The 21498-nt window shown below is 39.4% G+C and overlaps 3 protein-coding genes and 2 pseudogenes across 3 annotated transcripts; 4 read left to right on the top strand and 1 right to left on the bottom strand.

The window, feature by feature from the left end:
* Positions 1–67: 67 nt before the first annotated feature.
* LOC133728555 (BAHD acyltransferase At5g47980-like) lies at positions 68–1807 on the top strand. Its single transcript, XM_062155960.1, has one exon. It carries the CDS (start codon positions 277–279, stop codon positions 1639–1641), a length of 1365 nt encoding a protein of 454 aa, XP_062011944.1. The 5' UTR covers positions 68–276; the 3' UTR covers positions 1642–1807.
* Positions 1808–7437: 5630 nt separating this feature from the next.
* On the top strand, positions 7438–9139 carry LOC133731068 (tabersonine-19-hydroxy-O-acetyltransferase-like; annotated as a pseudogene).
* Positions 9140–9453: 314 nt separating this feature from the next.
* Positions 9454–11253, top strand: LOC133728556 (vinorine synthase-like). Its single transcript, XM_062155961.1, has 2 exons — positions 9454–10303; positions 10392–11253. Exons 1-2 carry the CDS (start codon positions 9758–9760, stop codon positions 11163–11165), a joined length of 1320 nt encoding a protein of 439 aa, XP_062011945.1. The 5' UTR covers positions 9454–9757; the 3' UTR covers positions 11166–11253.
* A 1822-nt stretch (positions 11254–13075) lies between these two features.
* Positions 13076–14761, top strand: LOC133732333 (BAHD acyltransferase At5g47980-like). The gene has a single exon (XM_062159863.1). It carries the CDS (start codon positions 13136–13138, stop codon positions 14492–14494), a length of 1359 nt encoding a protein of 452 aa, XP_062015847.1. The 5' UTR covers positions 13076–13135; the 3' UTR covers positions 14495–14761.
* Positions 14762–14961: 200 nt separating this feature from the next.
* LOC133728550 (G-type lectin S-receptor-like serine/threonine-protein kinase At4g27290) lies at positions 14962–19463 on the bottom strand (annotated as a pseudogene).
* Positions 19464–21498: the final 2035 nt, after the last annotated feature.

Genomic DNA, 21498 nt, shown 5'->3' with positions numbered 1-21498 from the left:
CAGTGTTTAGAAACCTCTCTGGTACCAAATTTTAGGAATATAAAGGTTTGATTAGGCTTTTACCAATACACTTGTGATAATATTTTGTCTGCAGCTAAAAAATTGAGACCTACAGAGTTTCAGTCTAAGAAGTCGGAAAACTAGCAAACTATATATAAAACGCCAGCAAACATAGGAGAGTTGGGTGACGAATGTTGACTGAGACCCAAAATAAAATAAAAAGAGAGGAAGAAAGTTGACTTGCATTTCACAGGAGTTGCCCATCTGCGTCTTTATATGGAGTGTCTTTGTTATGAGAACTCAGCGTGGAGCAAGATGGGTTCAGAGATCAAGGTTGAAGTCATTCACAAAGAAACAATCATACCATCCTCTCCAACTCCTCCCCACCTTGAAAGTTTGAGCCTCTCTGTTTTTGATCAGCTTCAACCTGAATTTTATGTCCCACTTCTTCTCTTCTATCCCAACAGTAGCAATGAGATCAATATTGATCACCATTCTTTGGCTGCTGAAAGATCCAGCCTTCTAAAAACATCATTGTCTAAAACCCTTACTCACTTCTACCCCTTTGCAGGAAAATTTGAATATAATGTTTCGATAAGTTGCAATGATCATGGGGCAGCATTTCTTCAAGCCCAAGTGAACTGTCCCATATCCACAGTTCTGGAAAAACCTGATCACGAGGTTTTAAAACAACTGCTTCCAGCTGATATAGCATCTACACAAGAAGTCGCAGGCCACCTTCTACTAGTGCAGGCCAACTTCTTTGAATGTGGTGGGATGGCAATTGGAGTCAACATCTCACATAAGGTCGGTGATGCTTTTACATTCAGCAAATTCATTAATAGCTGGGCTGCAGTTTCCTTTGGCTCCAGTGCTAGTGATCATATAGTGGTTCCAGCTGTAGAATTTGGTGTTGTGGCTTCTCTCTGTCCACCGCTAGATTTCTTCAACTCGCGACAACCTATTGTTGAATTTGCTAAAGAAAAATCGGTCACAGAAAGATTTGTGTTTGAAGCCTCAAAGATTGATGCTCTTAAGTCCAAAGCTGCTAGCTCCACTGTGCCAAATCCTACGCGTGTTGAAGTTGTATCTGCACTCATTTGGAAATGTGCCACGGAAGCATCAAGATCAAACTTGGGTTCTGTGAGGCCATCTGTGTGGTGTCAAGTGGTGAACATGCGGAAAAGATCAGGGCAGCCCTTGACAGAGAACTCACTGGGAAATTTTGTTTGGTACTTTGCATCAATGACAATGGAAAGTGAAATAGATCTCCAAAGCTTGGTTGCTAAATTCAGGAAAGGCATTGAGGAATTTAAAGAAAAATATCCTAATGGAGTTAGTCCGCAGGACGTATGTCAAACCATACAGGAATCTGGGAACCTCATGACAAAGGATGGTATAGACAATTATAGTTGCAGCAGCTGGTGCAGATTTCCCTTCTATGAAGCCAATTTTGGATGGGGTACGCCATCATGGGTGAGTATCCGTACTATGGCAGCAAAAAACACAATTCAATTGACAGATACGAGAGATGGAAAGGGTATAGAAGTGTCCTTGGCTTTGAAAGAAGAAGATATGGCCATAATTGGTAGTAATGAGGAGCTGCTTGCATATACATCTCTAAATCCAGCTGCTATTTAGCTACTAGCAAAAAAGAAAAAAAGAACGTCCTCAGAATCTTCTTGGATGAAAGCCGGGACCTTTCATAGTTTCATATATTTCACTGCTTTGACGCTTGTATTTCTGTTTGAAAAATGAAGTCTGTTTGCTTTAATGCTTGTAGTGATGCTTCAATGTCTTGATCATATCACTACTCTTGATGAAAAATTCTTTTGCAAGCTCTTGAGGAATGAAAGGTGAGCCATGCACGATCTCCATAATAACATAATTGCACAAAACTCAGATTAACCTGCCATTCAAACATTATCAGCATAGGTTTCTTTTCTTCATCAATTATTTTTTCTAGGAATATTAATTGGATCTTCAATTCATGTGAATGAGTTTCCTAATAGTTAAACCAAGTAAAATAAACAGGATGATCATGAAGATAGCGTTTGTGATTGATCCATGACATGCAAATTGAGGTTTCATCTGTCCTAAATTTTCCATCTAAGAACAGACACAGAATGTGCAATGAACTTGTTGGTATAGATACCTCTCAGGCACAAGTTGGTATAGATGCCAAGTGTATCGAGTACACCTTATATCGAGCATACCTGATGCCATATGCTAGCAGTGACATGACCCGCCCCGAATTTCACCCTGAAATCCGAGGTGGCCCTGTGGGGCCCACCTTAGGGATAACTCTACCAAAAATTCGGCAGAATCACCTCTAAAATGGACTACGCAAAACCCTGTAAAACACACAAAAACACTTCAAGCAAACCAACCTTATACTCCTGGAGCCACCCTGCTCCCAATTACCAACAACTCTACTTTCACACAACATAAAACAATACTAATCCCAAAGGTTATCAGAGCAATGCTACTATACACCGGGATATAAAAAGAAGAGGAAAGGATCAAGGGATCCTACACTGCGGAAGTAGTGACAACTATGCCTCACATGTCATGTACGCCCGACCTCCACTAATTCGCCTGCAAACTGGGCATTAGAAACCGAAAGGCCCAGGGGAAAGTAGACGAAAAACGTTAGCGTGAGTGGACAAAAATAAACAATTTAAAAGAAAAAGGATTTCATACTTTCCCACATTTATTTCATTAAAAACCGATGCATGCAACAATTAGAAAAACACATTTAGCTTTAAATCCAAGAATTCCAAAACGATAAATCGACTAGCCTCGCTAGTCACCACATTCGAAAATTATATCGTAAAACCGAAATCTCGTTTCTCAAGAAGATAAGACCAGCTCCGCTGGCTACAGTGAAAAATCGGACTAGCCCCGCTAGTCAAGCAACGATAAAATATGGGGAAGAAGTTTCACCATACGAAAGAAGGGAGCCTCCCAGGCTCGGGTCGGAGTGTCCCACACTCTGGAGCATCCCATGCTCTGCTCTTACTCACCCACGAACACATAGTAAGCAGGGAGGAGTACTAATAGGCTAGCTAGCAATAAAATATGACGACCCAGGTATGGTGGGTTAAAATCATACGAAAATCGAAAATCAGTAAGGCTTCCCCATAAGTCCCGCGAATAAAGAAAACACAAAAACACGGGTACGATTCCCAACCGTACCCGAAAATTCTCGTAGAAAGTCACATAAATCGACAGCGTGTCCCACACGCTAAAAGAATAATTAGATCATCATCAAGGCATTCCCAATGCCAAAACCGAAAGTCGATAGATAAATAAGAAATAACTTCATCGAAATCCCATTTCGAAAACCTTTCCAGAAATCTCAAAACATCGAATAGAAATGTAATTAATTCCGGAAATCACCTCGGAAGAATAATTCGTCGAAATTCAACATCAATTATAAATTCGAATCCGAGCATAACAAATTAATATCCGAAATTCACAACCGGTATAAATCATAAATACTTCATGAAAATCAATATTGAAAGCAAATTCACGAGATAAATCGAAATCAAATTCCGAAATCAATTCATATGCTCGGAAAGTAATATGTTAATTAAATAAAGCATTAATTCAAGAAAATAAACGCATACATCATTATTTAAAACGAAAGTCCACTCACAGTACTATTGGGCGACCACGCAAACGAGTTCCTTCATTTAACCGTAGCTCGAGGCATTGCCCTGTACACAATTATATTTCCGTAAACGGCAATCCGATAAAATAATTACGAACCTAAACGAAACCTGAAAATCCCTATCTCCATTACTTCTCAAATTCACCCCAAATCTCTCCCACAACACCAATTCCTCAATTAACATATTCCACAACGAAAACGAGGGATATCCGACGGCCGGATTTCCAACAATTCAATCACAAACTTCAAACTTCGGAAATTCACAAATAATTCCAAACTCCTCCAAAATTCACCAAACTTCACATACAAGCACTACAACATTTATACAATTTATTGGGCTAAAAACTGGAATTAAAACACTGCCCTACACACCTCCACGCGCCACCAACAGCGGCAGCGCGTTGGCCCACGCGCCGGCGGCCACCACCTCCGATGGCCACCAAATTTTGGCAGCACCACCTATACAACAGACCCAACACTTTTCACAACTACAACAAGTTCCAATTTTACCTTGAAGGGTTCCAATTTGGCCGGTGAATTTTTTCCAGAAAACCCTAGAAATTGCAATCGTTAATTCGACCTCCACACTGCAAATTGAAATGAAAAACCTTAGGGGAAATGATCATTGGCAAAAACCGAACCTTCGACGCCAGTTTGGTGGCCGGAGACGGCCGGAATCGCCGGAAATCGATGAAAACTCCAAACTGCTACAGTAACCTTCACAGCTCAAAATCGAGCTCTTCCGGCCAAATCGCTGCAAAACACCACCACAGACGTGACCAGTGTGAAGAGGCGAGCCAGCTGATGTCCGGATTCCATCTTGGGGTGGCCGGAGGAGGAAGAAATCGGAGGAAGAAGCAATCGGGCCGAAGAGGAGAAAGGATCGGGGGAGAGGAGAGAGAAAGCCCGGTAGGTTTCCAAAAATGGAAACTTACCACAGTAACTTGGCTATTTATAGAAACTTACCACATAAACAGCAACTTTAGTATTTCGCTTATAACTTTCGCATACGAACTCCGATTTTTACGTACCACATATCCACGCGCTCGGTTTAACGTCCTCTACAACTTCCATGAAGAACATTTTCTCAAATTTTGACCCAAACAAAAAGTCAACTTTTAGGGCCACTAAAAGTACTTAAACGACAGTAAAAGTGAAAGTAAAGATCATTTACCGTCCAAATAACTAGTAAACCGGTAAATTCAGGTTCGGGACGTTACAACAGACCCTGGTCTAAACCCTCTTACCTCGATCTCGGGGGACTGGGGGACTAGTCACCCAAAGGAAGACACTCTCGCCACACGTCCAATGAATGCTTGCTCGGTTTTTACTTGGAAAATGAAATCACCACCCTAGTCAAGACTCCTCTTAGCTGGGGACTTGGGGGTCTAGGGGTAATGATTGTATGGAAGCCATGTGGCAAGGATACTCGCCTTGCACTTCCGATACTTTTACCATGGACAAACTCCCCACCCAAGAGAACTCTTGACCGGGGACTTGGGGGACTTGTTGGCATAGATACCTCTCAAACACAAGTATCGGAAGCACAAGGCTCACTAGCCATGAGAAACAACGCCGATAGAGCTCAGACAGGATGCCAATACCACATACCTGTGGTATCGGGTAGGCCATGCATAGTCTCACATTGGAAACAAAGGGGTGACAAGCCCATCCCCACACTATAAATACATGTCTCTCCACTCACCCAAGGTAAGCCACCACTCTCCATTTACTCCTACCTAGTCTACATTCTTACATGTATCTGACTTAGGCATCGGAGGGTCGAAGGCCGGCTAGCCCGGTCTTCCCTCTGACCTCTGTTCATGGTTGGCAGGTACGGATCTCGGAAGTGGAAGCTCTCATGACAACCCCGTTTCTACCACAGAAACAGAACTCTTTTGTAAAACCATAAATTTCCAACAGGAAAAGCAATCATAAACACTAATCATATCCCTTGTGGTCATGCTTGAGAAATAAAGTCGGTTGATTTACCACTATCCCCAAAAGATTGTAAGTGCTTCCCTTTATATTAGAAGGTTGCTATTACTAGTAATTGAACTTTGCCATTCTAGTAGTATAAATTTATATACTTAAATGATTCATCATAAAAAAAGATTTTCACTTCAATGCACATATCATTTTACAGACTAACTTCTAAGCATAAGGAAAAAAAAAAAATACACATTCCTCTGCAACCAAAGGAGCTATGGTTGTCTCTACAATCCGAAGTATAGAAGCTTTAGGAACTATTTAAGAAATAATTGCATGAGAAAATGATTGGGTGTAAAAAAAAAAAGAACCGAATTTCGAACCTCAATTTTTTTTCCCAGAAAATTGGAGTTGGCGCCCAAGAACACAGCTCAACCATTCTGCGGCTTCTAGAAAATTGACCAAATAACTCAACTTAAAGTCTTGAAGAACAAGAGTTGAGTAAGCAACGTAAAGTCGTAAAGGAGTTGAAGAGACGTAGAGAAGAAAGAAAGTGGGTTTTGGCAAACACTGCGCAAGGGTAGTGGGCTTGCAAGGCTGGGCCTTTAGCCATATGAGTGGACCACAACTTTTGGGCCTTTACCTATGTAGGACCAAAGACTTTTCCATAAAATGAACTTGATCTTCAAAGCTTGGCTGTTAAAATGAGGAAGGGGTTTAAGGAATTAAGGTAAAATATGTGAAAGATTTCCTTAATTCCTTACTACTAGTGGGTGGTTCTGTCACTTCTGTGTGGAAGATTCTTCTTAAATAACTGCTGATCACCTTAGATCTTATATAATTAAGCCAATTCTTCAGAGAATGGTTAAATTTTTAAACTACCATATATGCCCTCATATAATATAAATATTAATAAATAAATTATTTCTATCTGAGGATAAGATAGTCAATACACTATATCATATTTGAAAAATTTGCAATACCTCCCATGAAAAAAGGAGAAGCTTCCCTAAAATTAGGAGAGAAATTGCTGTAAATTTTTTAATTTAAAAAAATAAAAGTCAATTGACATGTGCGGAGCACATGTTAAGGGGCTAGTATATATAACAAGAAATTTCTACACACCCGATGAATGTGGGTGTGTAGTTATTTAAAGGACTTATGTATTTTTTTTTTTATATTTTCTGTTATTTATAGTTTTACTTGTTTATCATTTCTAATTAATTTGGTTTTCATAGTATTTTAATATATGAAGGATATTTACGTAAAAAAAATATTTTGGCTAACAAACTCTCTTCTCTTAAATATAGTATAGATGATTATAAGGGATGTTGAGAAGGGGCATTCCTAACTTAAGACCTTGATATATGTTTAAAATTTTTCATGTTTATGTTTTGCGCGTTTATATTTTGGATCAGTTCTACGTACTGTGAAGTTGTACTAATGATGTATCTTTTCTAACCTATATTTTTCATCTTGTTAACTTTTAAGGTTTCCATTTCATTCCTTGTTTTCATTATTCTTCTTTCCTGTCATCCTCTTGCTATCTTCTAGCTTTCCAAACTTTGATTCCAATTTGAGATCATCAAAATATAATTATAGAAAAAAATAAAAATTGATTCCATCCTATCATCTTGAATCTACTGCATGATTATTTTCATTTATGTTTTGTTAGGTTTCATTGTCCCTCTCCACATGTATCTTTGTTATTGCTACATCCTTATTGAATAATTTCAAGGGGTGTCACTGCTCTGCCGGCCGCGTGCGTGGTGAATCTGTGGCTTTATATGGAGTGTTCTTTGTAATGGAACTCAAGTGGTGGAGCTAGCAAGATGGGTTCAGAGGTGAAGATTGAAGTTGTTCACAAAGAAACAATTAGACCATCACCTCCAACTCCTCACCACCTTCGATTTTTCAGCCTCTCCATTTTTGATCAGCCTTCTCCTGAACTATATGTCCCACTACTTTTGTTCTATCCCAACAATAGTGATCATCATGAGGTCAATAATGTTGATCACCAACATTCTTTGGTTGGTGAAAGAACCAAGCTTCTGAAAATATCACTATCCGAAACCCTAACTCTCTTCTACCCCTTTGCAGGAAGAATTTTAAATAATGCTTCAGTCTGTTGCAATGACCAAGGAGTTACGTTTCTTGAAGCTCAGGTTACCTGTTCCATATCAAGGGTTTTGGAAAACCTGATCTTGAGTTGCTGAAAAAATTGATTCCTTTAGGAGCTACAAAAGGAGACACAGGCTATGATGTTCTACTAGTCCAGATCAACTTCTTTGAATGTGGTGGAATCACAATCGGATTCAATGCTTCGCATAAGATCATTGATGCCCACACTGTAGAAACAATAGTTCACACCAGCAAATCTATCACACACACACAAAGTCAAGAGTACTGGAGCAACAAGGGAACATATCATTAATCACTCTCTTACACCCCTTACAGCCAAAAGTACAAGAGGCACAACCATATATAATAGCTGTGCAGCAACAACTAATAGTTTAAGGCAAAAGCTGCTCTACCCAAAGAGCCAGCATGCTACTTTACGCCAAAAAGGACAGCAGCCTAGAATAGTCCACCCAGAGCCACTCCAAACAACAGTACCACACTAATAGTTTAGTTGGGCTGCAATTTCTCTTCGCTTTAGTACCAGCGATAATATTGGAGTAGCGGTTCATCAACAACAATATATTGCTAGCTGCAGCTTCTCTTTTCCCACCACTGGATTTCTTCAGCTCACCGCCACCTATTGTGAAGTTTGCCATAGAAAAGTGTACAACAAGGAGATTTTTGTTTGAATCCTCGAAGATTTCATGTCTTAAGTCTGAAGCTGTCAGTGCTGCAGTGCAAAATCCTTACCCGAGTTGAAGTCGTGTCAGCATTGATTTGGAAATGTGCAATGCAAGCATCAAGAGCAAACTCGGATTGTAGAAGAGTTTCATCAGCATGGTGTCCAATTGTGAACATGAGGAATATATTGGCGCAGCCCTCTACAGAAAACTTGATGGGCAATCTTTTAGGGTTCTTTGTAGCAATATCAACAGGAGCTGAAAGTGATGATGATCTTCAAGGCCTGGTTGCTAAAATGAGGAAGCGGTTTGAGGAGTTTTAGGAAAATTATGGCACTAATGATGTTAGCGTGGATGATATATGTGAGCTCTTAACAGAGATAGTGAAGTTGATGCATAAAGATGATATAGATGCTATTACCCCACTAGTTGGTGCAGGTTTCCTTTCTATGAAGCCAATTTTGGATGGGGAAAGCCACTGATGAGTATTCCTGCTACTGAAGAACTCAAGAATTTGATTACGTTGATGGATATTAGTTATGGAGATGGTATAGAAGTGCGCTTGACTTTGAAAGAAGAAGACATGGCCATATTTGAAAACAATGAGGAGCTGCTAGCATATGCTTCTTTAAATCCCTCTGTCATTTAGTTAGTACCTAAAACAAAACCTCTTGTATTTCTTAGATGACGTTTTTGATACCAGCAGTCTCTGTCTCAACTCTGTTTCTCACTTTCTCAATATGACAAAACTCTAAACAATAAACACTACTATTCATTCTTCAATTCAACCTTACAATTAGCTGTAGAATAAGCACATAAAATATCATTTCTGTACCATATGGTCAAGTTTTCAGACTAGCCATTCTAGACTTCGCATTATACTAGACCATGTTTCATTGTCAAGGAACCAACTCGAGCAATAATTTGACCAAAAAATTTGATTAAGCTGATGGATGCAAGTGGTGGAGATGGCATAGAAACACCGCTTGGCTTTGAAAGAAATAGACATAGCCATATTTGAAAACAATGAGGAGCTGCTAGCACATGCCTTTTTAAACCTTTCTGTCATTACTTAGTACCTGAAAGTCTGAAACAAAAAGCCTCTTGTGGTTCTTAGATGATGTTTTGATACTAGTAGTCTCTGTTTCAACTCTGTTTCTCAATTTGGCAGAACTTTAAACAATGGACTGGTGTGCATATTTTTCCATTCAACCTTAGAACTTGTAGACTAAGCAGATAAAATATCATTTCCGAACCATATGGTCAAGTTTTCAGACTAACCATCTTAGACAGCAATCGGCTCTTATATATACCAGGTTTCATTGTTTAGGAACTAACTCAAGCAGTTGAGATGGATACACAGATGAAGGTTGAAATCATTGAGAGGAAAATAATTAAGCCATCCTCCCCAACTCCTCATCATCTTAGAAATTTTGAGCTGTCATTTTTCGATCAGATGGCAATTACAATTTACACTCCACTCCTTCTCTTCTTTCCAAATACTACTGCTAGTAAGCTTGAAATATGTGAGCATCTAACAGAATCATTAGGTAAAACTCTCACTCACTTCTACCCTTTAGCAGGAAGAATGAAAGGTAATACAGTGGTCGAATGTAATGATGATGGAGCTGAATTTGTCAAAGCGCAAGTCACCTGTTCCTTATCAGATTTTCTAGAAAATCCAGAAGCCGAGATATTAGAACAGTTCCTTCCAGCTGAGATTTTATCCAAGGAGGCAGGGACTGGTCCTTTGCTTCTTGTGCAAGTCAACTTGTTCGAGTGTGGTGGAATGGCAATTGGGTTTAGCATTTCACATAAGATTGCTGATGCCTCCACACTGTCCACATTCATCAATTGCTGGGCTCAAGTAACAAATACAACCAGTACTGATAGTGAGGTATGTATCATGACTCTTCTTATATTTGGTACTTATTCATGTTTCTAACATTCAAAAAAATTATTTCTGAAATTTCTACTTGTTATAGGTAATGCTACCAGAATTTGGTTCGGCATCTCTCTTTCCACCACAAGATTTCTCTAATGACTCCTCACAGCCACCAGCCCTAGTATACTCCAAAAAGAACATCAATATAACAAGGAGGTATGTGTTTGATGCCTCAAACATTTCTGCTCTACAATCTAAAGTGGCTAGTTCAGCTGTGCCACAACCTACACGTGTAGAAGCGATTTCAGCACTCATTTGGAAATGTGCAGTCGAAGCATCAACATCAAAATCAGGATCTCAAAGGCCATCAGTGTTCAGCCAAGATGTGAACTTGCGTAAAAGGGTTGTGCCGCCTTTGCCTGAAAATTTTGCTGGGAATGTTGTAGGTTTTTATAGATCAAAGGCTGAAGTTGAAGACGGTACTAGTGTGGCCATAGATCTAAAAGACTTGGTTTCTAAATTCAGGGAAGGGATTGAAAACTATGCTGCTATAACAAAAACCATATTTGGTTCTGATGAAGCATGGCAAGGGATCAAAGATACGTACAAGAACCTGAAAAAAAGTGATGACATGGAGTTCTACAGCTGCACAAGTTGGTGTAGGTTTCCTTTTTATGAAGTAGATTTTGGATGGGGAAAGCCAAAATGGGTGAGCATTGCTAGTGTTTCAATTGAAAATATTATTGTTTTGTTGGATAAAAGAGATGGGAATGGAATAGAAGCATGGTTGACTATGAAACAAGAAAACATGGCCTTTTTTGAGAGCAGTACAGAGCTGCTTGCATATGCTTCTGTAAATCCAAGTGTCACCTAACAATGACAACAAAACATGGCCTTATTCGCTAGCTTTTTAGTTTTCTTCATGCATTTGATCTTTGTCTTTGTACCCTGGAAGTGTAATAACAAAATTGCCAATATATATATATATATATATATATATATATATATATATATATATATTTATGAGTTTCCATTTGAATTAATGTTGATTCGTTTATCCCTGAAATTCCAAAACAACAACGTTGTTGAACATGACGCGTTGGGTGCCCAGAGTAATCTGGGTTATCCAGATGGGCTGGGGCTGGGGCTGGGCCAACGCCACACATATGCTGGGCCAGACTTTTCCATGGGTCTGGATCTGGGACCCGGGTGGATCTTTGGCTACTTCTTTGTTACCTTGGATGATGCCTCTGAGTGTGCCAAGTTTATTTTCAGGTGGATTGAGCCCTTCTAGATTCTATAAAAAGGCTCGGTATAGTCACGCTGTGAGTACCACAATTGCGTGCTTTGGCGAGCAGTGTCCCTTATGCTGGGTCGAGTCTAGTTTTGATTGGTCCGCTGATCTTTTGCATGCCCAAATCACAAATTCTGATTGTTGGGTCTACAAATCTCAAGTTCATGACAATGGTTGTGTTGTTGGTAATTATCTTGAGGACAATGAGGATTTACCTTTAGAATTTGCTAGTTTTTATAGAAAAGTTTTAGAGCAAAGTTTTATTGTACAAAGACAATTTGTTGATGTAGTACATCTTCTAGTTTGTTCTATCTTAGCTCTACGACCTAGGGGTTTCTGGCCTTTGTATGCTCCCAATTTGGATGCCCCCTTAAGCGATTTTAATCGCTAATTCAATGAACTTTTCTTTCAAAAAAAAAAACAACGTTGTTGAACATAAGCACAAGATTAACACCAAAATAATTGCTATTTGTAGCGGCTCTTATTCCAAAAAGAGGGTGTACAATTATTGAGTAGGCAAGCTTTTAAATAGATCCAATTTGAGATGAATTATTGAGGCTTTTTCCATATTTTCAACACCATTAGTCAAATGGCCAGCAACCTATAGTACAGAGAAGTTGTAAATATTCATAGTTTTTTTTAAAAGAGAAAAGAGCTGGACGCCATCTCTTATCGTATCCTTTTGGTCTTCATATTAAAAGTCAAGTTTGTGGTTTAAGGATACCGCCATGATAAAACGCTCATAATTTATTGCTTACTGATCAACATTAGACGAATATATAACTTGATCATCTATATCGGAAAGCTAATTAATTATTACATGGTGAATAATATATACAACACACAGATCAGAAGAAACTGATTAAAAAGAGACGGAGGATATTATTTAATTAAGAGATCTGAAATCGTTTTTGATATCTTCTCGAATTAAAATATTTCAAACTCAGTCCCTAATCCTCCTTATTCCTTAAAGCACTTTTCTAAAGATCTTCTCAGTGTATCAAACTTGAGATTATTGAGTCATCAGTATTAAATAAACAAAAATGCATATCATCATGAAAATGGTAGCTGTTGCAGAAGCCATCCATTTGTTCGATAGTTTTGAATAACTAAATAATATCCGATTTGGTTGATTGTTTTGCTAAGTTGATATTTATAGGGTTTCAAAAGTGTCTAATTACCATCATAACATTACAAGCGTAATTCATGCTATTCTCATTAATTTCTACTGTTAACTGTGAGTGCAACATATACCAATATTGTCAGATTCTGATGGCCGGCCTATTTGAAACCTTACCTACTTCCTCTAGTGTCTTTCCGACATTATCATAGCCTTGAATTTTACTCTGTACGTGCACCAATGTGTTCCCGCCATGGCAGCACCTTCTGGTAACTTTTTGACCTTTAATTACCAGCCTGTATGGCATCATTAACACGTTTCTCGTTTCTACAGTTTTTTATATATAACACGTGCTCTGTTACTTTCTTTTCATATATGCTCAAATCAAAACGCACACTACATCTCTCTGTTGTGTTTGTGTGAATCTGAGATGATGAAGTTTGAGGTAATCAGAAGTGAAAACATTAAGCCATCTTCTCCAACCCCCCATTATCTCAAACACTTCAAGCTTTCCCTTTTAGACCAACTTGCTCCTGTTGCTTATGAGCCCTTGGTTCTCTTCTACCCCTACAATGATCGTGACGTTACATTCACACCTGCAAAGAGATCCCTCTGGATGAAGAAGTCACTGTCTGAAACTCTGACTCGTTTCTACCCTTTTGCTGGAAGAATCAAAGAAAACATCTCAATCGAATGCTTCGATGATGGTGTTGACTATGTGGAAGCTCGTGTCCATGGCCTTCTCTCCACCCTTTTAGCACAACCTGATGCCGAGGCACTGAGGCAGCTCCTTCCGGTAGAGATTGAGTCCCCGAAAGCAGGGACCGGGCCTCTGCTTCTTGTTCAGGAGAACTTTTTTGATTGTGGTGGATTGGCAATTGGTGTGTGCATGTCACGGAAGTTGGGTGATGCAGCCTCGCTGAGCACATTCATTATGTCATGGGCTGCTAGTGCTCTTGGATTTAGTCAAGCACTGCTTCCCGATTTCAACGCCTCATTTCGGTTCCCACCAATGGATTGTTCCTCTGGCCACAACTCTGCTGTGGATCATATCATCGAGAAGAGAACGAATGGTTGTGTCACAAAGAGGTTTGTGTTTTATGCATCAAAGATTGGCGCCCTTCAGACTAAAGCAGCCAGTGCAAATGTGAAACAGCCCACGCATTCGGAAGCTGTCACAGCTCTCATTTGGAGATGTGCAGTGGCTGCAGCCTCAAGATCAAGCTTACTGCACAAGTTTCCTCCTAAGCTCTCTGTGTTGTCCCAATCAGTGGATATTCGCAAAAGGGTTGTGCCCCCTTTGTCGGATGACTCTATAGGGAACCTTGTGGGATACTTTGCTGCACAGGCAAAAGAGAGTGAGTTGGAGCTGCAAGGCTTGGTTGCTCAACTAAGGAAAGGGCTCAACGAGGCGAGCAACTATTGTGCCGAAAGACTTAAAGGGAGTGATGGATCTCGGGTGATTATCGAATCTTTCAAAGAGTCAGATGATTTCATCCATAGAGATGACATTATGAACTTTCATGTCTGCACAGGTTTGAGTGATTATAAGTTATTGTATGAGGTGAATTTTGGGTGGGGAAGGCCAATTTGGGTGAGTAATATTCCTAGTGGTTTAAACAGAAATGTAGCATCATTGGTGAGCACAAGAGAGGATGATGGAACAGAGGCTTGGGTGACTTTGAGTGAGGGAGACATGGAAACTTTTGAACAGAACCAGGAGCTTCTTGCATTTGCTGTGGTGAATCCAAGTGTCTTGGAACCCATTGCATTGAAGTCTGCTCTCTAAATTTGTGATTGATGTCGTTGGTTCTTGTTGAGCATCCAACCTTAGTCTTGGAACATGAATCTAGCTGTCAACAGAATCTTCCTGTCTATCTCTATCACCACATTAGATGAGAATTATCAAACTATATGTAACCGTGTCGCCTTGAATCCGCTTTAGAATGAGGCAAAAACAGATTATGTAGCTCAAAATATGTTCTATACTCGATGTTAAACAAATTATGCAAGTGACTATTTTTGAGACTATTACATGACAGTGGAATGAGTAGCATACTGATATTGATATGCTCTTTTCTTTGCATGCCTTAAAATACTATGTTTCCATCTACCACAACCCAAAAGAAAACCCCAAATTCCTCTGTCAGGTCTCAGGTGGTAGGAACTGCTCCAAATTTAAAAAAAGAAAGAAAAAAGTACAACTCAAATAAAAGAGAAAGAAAAAAAAGTACAATTCAAATAATCATACTTGCATAAATCATAAATGAACAACTTCATGTCATTGTTTCCCACAAGGTTCAAGTCAAGCTGACAAACACATTCAAAAGATGAAATAGTATATGGAGCATTAACACCTGCCAGAATGATAATCTACCTAGACTCTAACAATGTAATGGTGAAATTATTTTCTGAAGACGGGTAATGCATCATCGATGGTGATTCAGGTAGACTCCGTTCTGAGTAAAAACCAGGCTGCTTTGGTGGAGGCAAGGTTACCTCATTGCTCAACATGACAACAACTTTTGACATGTTTGGTCTCTCTTCAGGTCTTCGTTGCACACATAAAAGTCCCACATGAAGACACCTTAATACTTCCGATATGGTGGATGAATCACGTAACGTCTTATCAATTAATTCCAGTTGTTTATCTTGCATCCACAGTGTCCATGCCTTTCAAGCAAATGAAACATATGTTAGTAGGATCGAAACCATATCTACTACTCGATATGAATAACAAATAAAGCATTGTTACATCCCATCTATACTTCAATACGGGACCATTAATGTAAAATAGTCTCTATACTTACATGTCCAAGAAGGTTATGATGGTGATCTGCATGACAGAATCCCCTGTTCCTTTCCCTACTCAATATCTCTAATAGTACAACTCCAAAGCTAAATACATCAGATTTCATAGAGAAAATTCCATCTACTGCATATTCAGGAGCCATATAACCACTGCAAAATGAAGTCGTTATAGGAAGGAATTTCAGAAACACCACTATGTAAAATGTTAACATCCACAATTCTAGGCGTACTTACTATGTTCCAGCCACTATGTTTGTTTTGGATCGGCTTTCATCACTGCCAAATGTTTTTGCCAGGCCAAAGTCTGAAATCTTTGGGTTCATATTACTATCGAGCAAAATATTGCTAGCTTTCATATCTCTATGGATAATCCTTAATCTAGAGTCTTGGTGAAGATATAGGAGCCCTCGAGCAATTCCATCAATAATGTTGAAGCACTTGGGCCAGTCGAGCAACTTCTTTCTCTCTTGGTCTGAGAAAAGAAAAGAAATTAAGCATGTTAATAGCTCAATCTCGCATTATATCCTACTAGAATAAACTAGCATTGAATTTGGACTTTGGAGAAGTTCATACCAAAAATAAAGAAGTCCAAGCTTCTATTGGGCAAGAATTCGTATATTAACATTTTCTCATTGTCCTCGGTGCAACAACCCAGAAGCTTTACAAGATTGCGGTGTTGAAGTCCAGCTATTAGTATAACTTCGTTTTTGAACTCTCTTACTCCCTGTCCAGAATTCTTAGACAACCTCTTTACTGCAATTTCCTTTCCTCCTATTAATGTGCCCTATGGATAATCATCCAGAAAGGTGTCCATAAATGTTTTTATCACATGATAGCTCATTTTGGTTACATAAAATTATGTTACCTTGAACACTGGTCCAAAACCACCTTCTCCCAGCTTGTTGCTGCTTGAGAAGTCATTGGTGGCGTTACCGATTGTTGTCAAGTCAAATGTTGGCAACTCCATGTCTTCCCCGTCTTCCCCAAGGTAAGCTTTCTTGTAGTTTCTCCAGACTTCTGAAACAGAAGACATATCTTCACTCATGAATAACAAGATTTGAAGAGCTCCACTATCAAAATCAAATAGACCAATACAAACCACCTTCTCTGATGCATTCATAGTATACTTTATTTTGGTTTTGGTACAAAAATATCTCAAATATGCATTCCAAATAATCAGAGTCCATTTCTGAGAGTTTACCTTGATCGCTGAGTTTCTTCCTCTGTCTATACAAGAGCAATCCAATGATAAATAGTCCCATGAGGAAAACTGTGCAGCTGAGAATAATAAAAGCTAGCTTTTTCTTGTTCAACTTGTTCATTTCCTCAGTATGACCTGAAAGACCACAACTTTCATAGTTCAACAGAAGTATCTCATACTATAGCTGATATTCATTCTATAACAAACTCATTTTAACCATATTTTTTGTCATTGAAGATAAAGCAGCATGGCATCCCTAGAAACAATTACTATTTCTAGTAGTCATGGGATTACTTCAAAGTGAGTAATCACAAAATGTTTTTGTCAGATATGGCAGACGGGAAAATGCCCTCCCTTCTACTTGAGGCACAATGGCACATAGAAGGGAGAAGATTTCCCTAAGACAATATACTGTGACAACATTATCGGTTATTGAGAAAAGATCAAACCAAGTGAATTGAAAAGATACCTAGTTCTGAAGCAGCCATCCGTATATAGAGGTCTTGACCACCACCAGGAGTGAATTCTTTTATGTCAATGAGGTTCTCAAACCAAAGCAAGCAGCCACTTCCTCCATCCCTGATATCTGTATTTGCATATGCCGTACACGAGCAGTTTTCCAAACATAAAACCTTGCACTCCTCAAGGCTCATGCTTGTATCAAACCAAGAAGAAGATGTGTCTGGCAACTTCAACCTAGTGAAATTTAAGAAGCCATCTTCACTTCAAGTTAAAGGAGTCTTGCGAACACACCCATTAGACCAATTTCCTGAATTCCAATCTCTTGGAGATTTTGGTACAAATCCCTGCAAGCAGGCACAGATGGGAGAGGTATTGATATTGCACCTCGTATATGCGCCACACAAGGCATAATTATCACACTGATCTGCTAGAACTGTAGAGGAAAGTTCCCAAATATGTGTTTGGTCGACCCATGCAAATCGCTGGGCAATACCTAAGGGACTCAACACATATCTCGAGAACAATGATCTGTTTATGAGTTTGTATTCAGAATAGACCTCATCCTTATTCAACACAAATTGAAACCCAGATGGTGAGTTTGGTTCTAGTGGACTAGGATATCCATATCCTGTTACATGAAAGCCGTTCCATGACCCTCCTCTACTCTGTATCTTAGCTCCCTTCATAAGAAAAATTTGTGGGAAACCATGAAGATCCATCCGTACTGAAAACTCTCCTGGAGCTGGATCTTCTGTGCTCTTCCAAGACGAGACATAACTCTCTAAACCGGTAACTAAGTTCCAACCAAGCTTCATCTCAGGTAGGAGTGTATCAGAAGGATAATCAAAACTCTGCCACAAGAAGTTATCAGGGTTGGTTTCGTTTTCATCTTTCACAACAAGATTTCCCGAATCCAAGAGCTGTGATACAGGATTCTCTGCAGTTTTTGAGGAATTGGATGACCATACTGAACTGTTCGAGCTATTGAGAAGGACAAGATCTCCTTGATCAGTCAGCTTTAAAATGCCTGAAGAATCATGAAGAGGTATTTCTCTGTTGGCTACCCACACAATAGACACATTAGAATTAACATACCATATCCCCAAGTATCTGCCTTTCACTTCACCAGGGCTAAAGAATCCCAGTTCAAAGCTCCCACCTGCTGAAACTAGAGTTTCACCATCTCTAATATATTGACTTGGAGTCAGAGTGTCTATTGTGTTTGAACTTGAGGTCCCTAGGAAGGATAATAGGAATGAGCACACAAAAAGGCTTCTACACACTTGCATTGATATCTGATCGGAATGTAAATGTTTCCTAGAATAGAAGTGATACATGATGTATGCAAAGAAGTTGGAACTGAAAAATGGAAAATCACAAGCTTTTGATTGGTCTATTAGCTTGGCATGGTGTCTCTCCCACATCTTCACCTGGGGATGTTGCATTCTTCAAATTGATTAAACAATTACAGAGCACATCAAGCCAAGTCTGGAAAACTAAATCAATATCCTTGAATACGTACTAACAACGCTAAACCCATATGGTCTAAATTCCCAATCAAATAGATTTATTTATATAGCCAGTCAATCAAATAAATAATTCTGATGAACCATGTTTAGTCTCTGATTCACATAGTGGTGATCAGATGACAACTACCAATAGGCCTTTCATTTCTCTTTCAAGTGTTTATTTAAATGGTTTTTTGTTACTTTTCTTCAATGACCGGCACATTTGTTTAGAAAACTTGGTCCGGAAAGAAACTCATAAACTAAGAGACATGTTGATGCACGAGCAGCACGAGAGAAAGACTGATGGAAGTTCATAGTTGATTATAGATTACTAAAATTCCAGAAGTGGAGAGCCAAGAAGCCTTACAGTCATTGCAGAACTGTCAAAGAAACTCACATGATAAAGACCTCTTTGCCATCTGCCATGAAAGTTTCACCAAGGAACCTATCAGATTACGAAATGAAAATGGCATTGAAGCAATAAATTAATAATATGATTTCGAAGCTCTCCACCGATGTATAATCTCACCTGACTTGGGTTCTGGAAAATTTCATTGTAATTCCAGCGGCTGACAAATCGCATATCACCTGATCGATCAAATTCCCGAACCAGAGTTGCATGCATGGACCGTGCGGTGGTGGTCCACGGTGACATGGGTTCTTCTTCATGGAGAAATCAGAAATGATCGAGGAATATCCGATCCAGTTCTTTTGAGTAGAAGAAAGAGAACTTTACTCTTAATGGGGAGGATTCAGAGCAACGACATGCACTCGCATCAAAGGAGTGCATGTCAAAGTGCACCAACATGAATGAGTGGTTGAGTTATATCAAATACATTTTTTTTTTTTTTGTGATCGGGATATCAAATATACTTTTAAATTATAAATACTAGTCTGCAATCACAAGCTCTGCATATATAAGAAAAATTTTAATTGTAAAAAAAAAAAAATTTATCTACAAATTAAAGAAAATAGATCTTGTTGTAGAGAAACTGAATTTTAGAGGAATTTGCTGTGTATTCTCATTGATAATAGGGGCCTCTTTATATAGAGGATTACAATACATAGAATCTCAATCGTACAAGGAAAGTAATCGTACATTGAATAGGAATCTAGATCCTTCTAATTTAACCCTATTACCACTAGGTCAAGTAACCTAGAGTTTGGGCCAAACACATAAAAGAGAGATTTCCTTAAACACTCCCCCTTGTGTTGCCCAAACGCGGTGCTTCTCTCGTTGCCTCGTTAAAAACTTTGCCGAGTAACAAAAAACCCAGTGGGATAAAAATAACCTCGGTCGAAGGGGAAAAAGAGCACAACACACCCTTCACGTTTCGAGACCATACATGTAGACATCTCCCCCTGATGTTTGCATCTCCCCCTGATGACTACAGTCATGGGAGTTCGGATAACTTCCGTAAACGATGCTACCAACATGTTTCTCGAAAGTGGAATTTAGGCAATGACTTAGTGAGCAAGTCTGCCACACTGTCCTCAGATCGAACCTAGTTCATTTTGATCTTGAGGAGAGTCTGTTGTTGCTGATTAAGCTTGGTGTTGTCGCTTTGATGTAGCCTTGCTTCATTTGTTCAAAACAAGCTGCATTATCCTAAATGCTCGTACGCTCATCTATGGTAGACTTCAAACCACAATTGTTCGAACATGCGTAATTATGGATCCAATCCATATACATTCACGAATCTCTTCGTGAAGAGCAATAGTCTCTGCATGGTCCGAAGATATAGCGACTAGGGTCTATTCTGTAGACCTCCAAGATATCGCAGTCTTTACCCATGGTGAACACTTAACCAGTTTGGGAATGACCTTTGTGTGGGTCAGAGAGATACCCAGCATCAGCAAAACCTTCCAAAACGCAAACTTCGTTTTGGGATGGGGAGAGGGGACGCATGCCAGTGTTGGTGGCGTTCCTGGTGTGTGATGGGTCCGAATCCATCATCTCTATGTAGGGATAGAACAAGCCCATATCAATCGTACATCTCAAGTACTGAAAGATATCTTTTACACCAATTCTAATGGCGTCGCGTTGGCGCAAAGCTATATCTTAGTTAACAAGCTTACTGCAAATGAGATGTCCGGTCTTGTGCATTTAACTAAGTACAATAATGCGCCTATTATACTAAGTAAGACACTTCTGCCTCTAGCACATCCTCGTCATCATCCTTTCAACGAAGAGGATCATTTTCAGGATCAAGACTACGGACGATCATGGGGGTGCTTGAAGGCTTGACCTTGTCAAAATTCCTAAGCATCTATCGACACGATGCTCAAGTTCCAAACCGAGACATAATCGTGTTCTCCCAAAATCCTTCATCTCAAACTCGGATTTCAAATGTTCAGCGGTTTCCCTTAACTCTTTAAGGACTTCTAATGAAGATCATGTCCAACATGAACCGCGATAGAATCATAAACTTGTTATGGAAACGCGTGGGCATATCCCTTCCCAATCAAGTAGTCACTTTAGTGAGCGTTTCAACCTCTTTGTAAACGCGCTCCGTGGTCTAGAGCCACTTGACTTGGGTAAATGAAGTTCACCATGAACCTTCATGTATATTCTGTATCTAGATCCCCATAGAGATACGTAGTGACCACATTTGTAAGCTGCATGTTCAGTTATTCGGAAACTACCAAACTGACAAGGTAGTGGAGTGCAATGACATCCATTACGAGAGAATATGTCTCATCGTAGTCGATTCCAGGGCGTTTTGTGAGAAGCCTTGCGCCATAAGGCGAGATTGCCATCTCTTTTTCTCATCACGCTTTGTAATGAAGACCCATTAGTCAATAGGTTTT

Source organism: Rosa rugosa, chromosome 2 (assembly GCF_958449725.1).
Source record: "Rosa rugosa chromosome 2, drRosRugo1.1, whole genome shotgun sequence".
NCBI lineage: Eukaryota > Viridiplantae > Streptophyta > Magnoliopsida > Rosales > Rosaceae > Rosa > Rosa rugosa.
Note: the sequence above shows the minus strand (reverse complement) of the source record. Positions and strands in the feature narration are given on the sequence as shown.

Bases quoted from the DNA above. Each gene is read 5' to 3' on its own strand.
- LOC133728555 (XM_062155960.1), top strand. From the start codon at position 277: ATGGAGTGTCTTTGTTATGAGAACTCAGCGTGGAGCAAGATGGGTTCA.
- LOC133728556 (XM_062155961.1), top strand. From the start codon at position 9,758: ATGGATACACAGATGAAGGTTGAAATCATTGAGAGGAAAATAATTAAG. The intron at 10,304-10,391 runs GTATGTATCATG...TACTTGTTATAG, and splicing joins CAACCAGTACTGATAGTGAG to GTAATGCTACCAGAATTTGG.
- LOC133732333 (XM_062159863.1), top strand. From the start codon at position 13,136: ATGATGAAGTTTGAGGTAATCAGAAGTGAAAACATTAAGCCATCTTCT.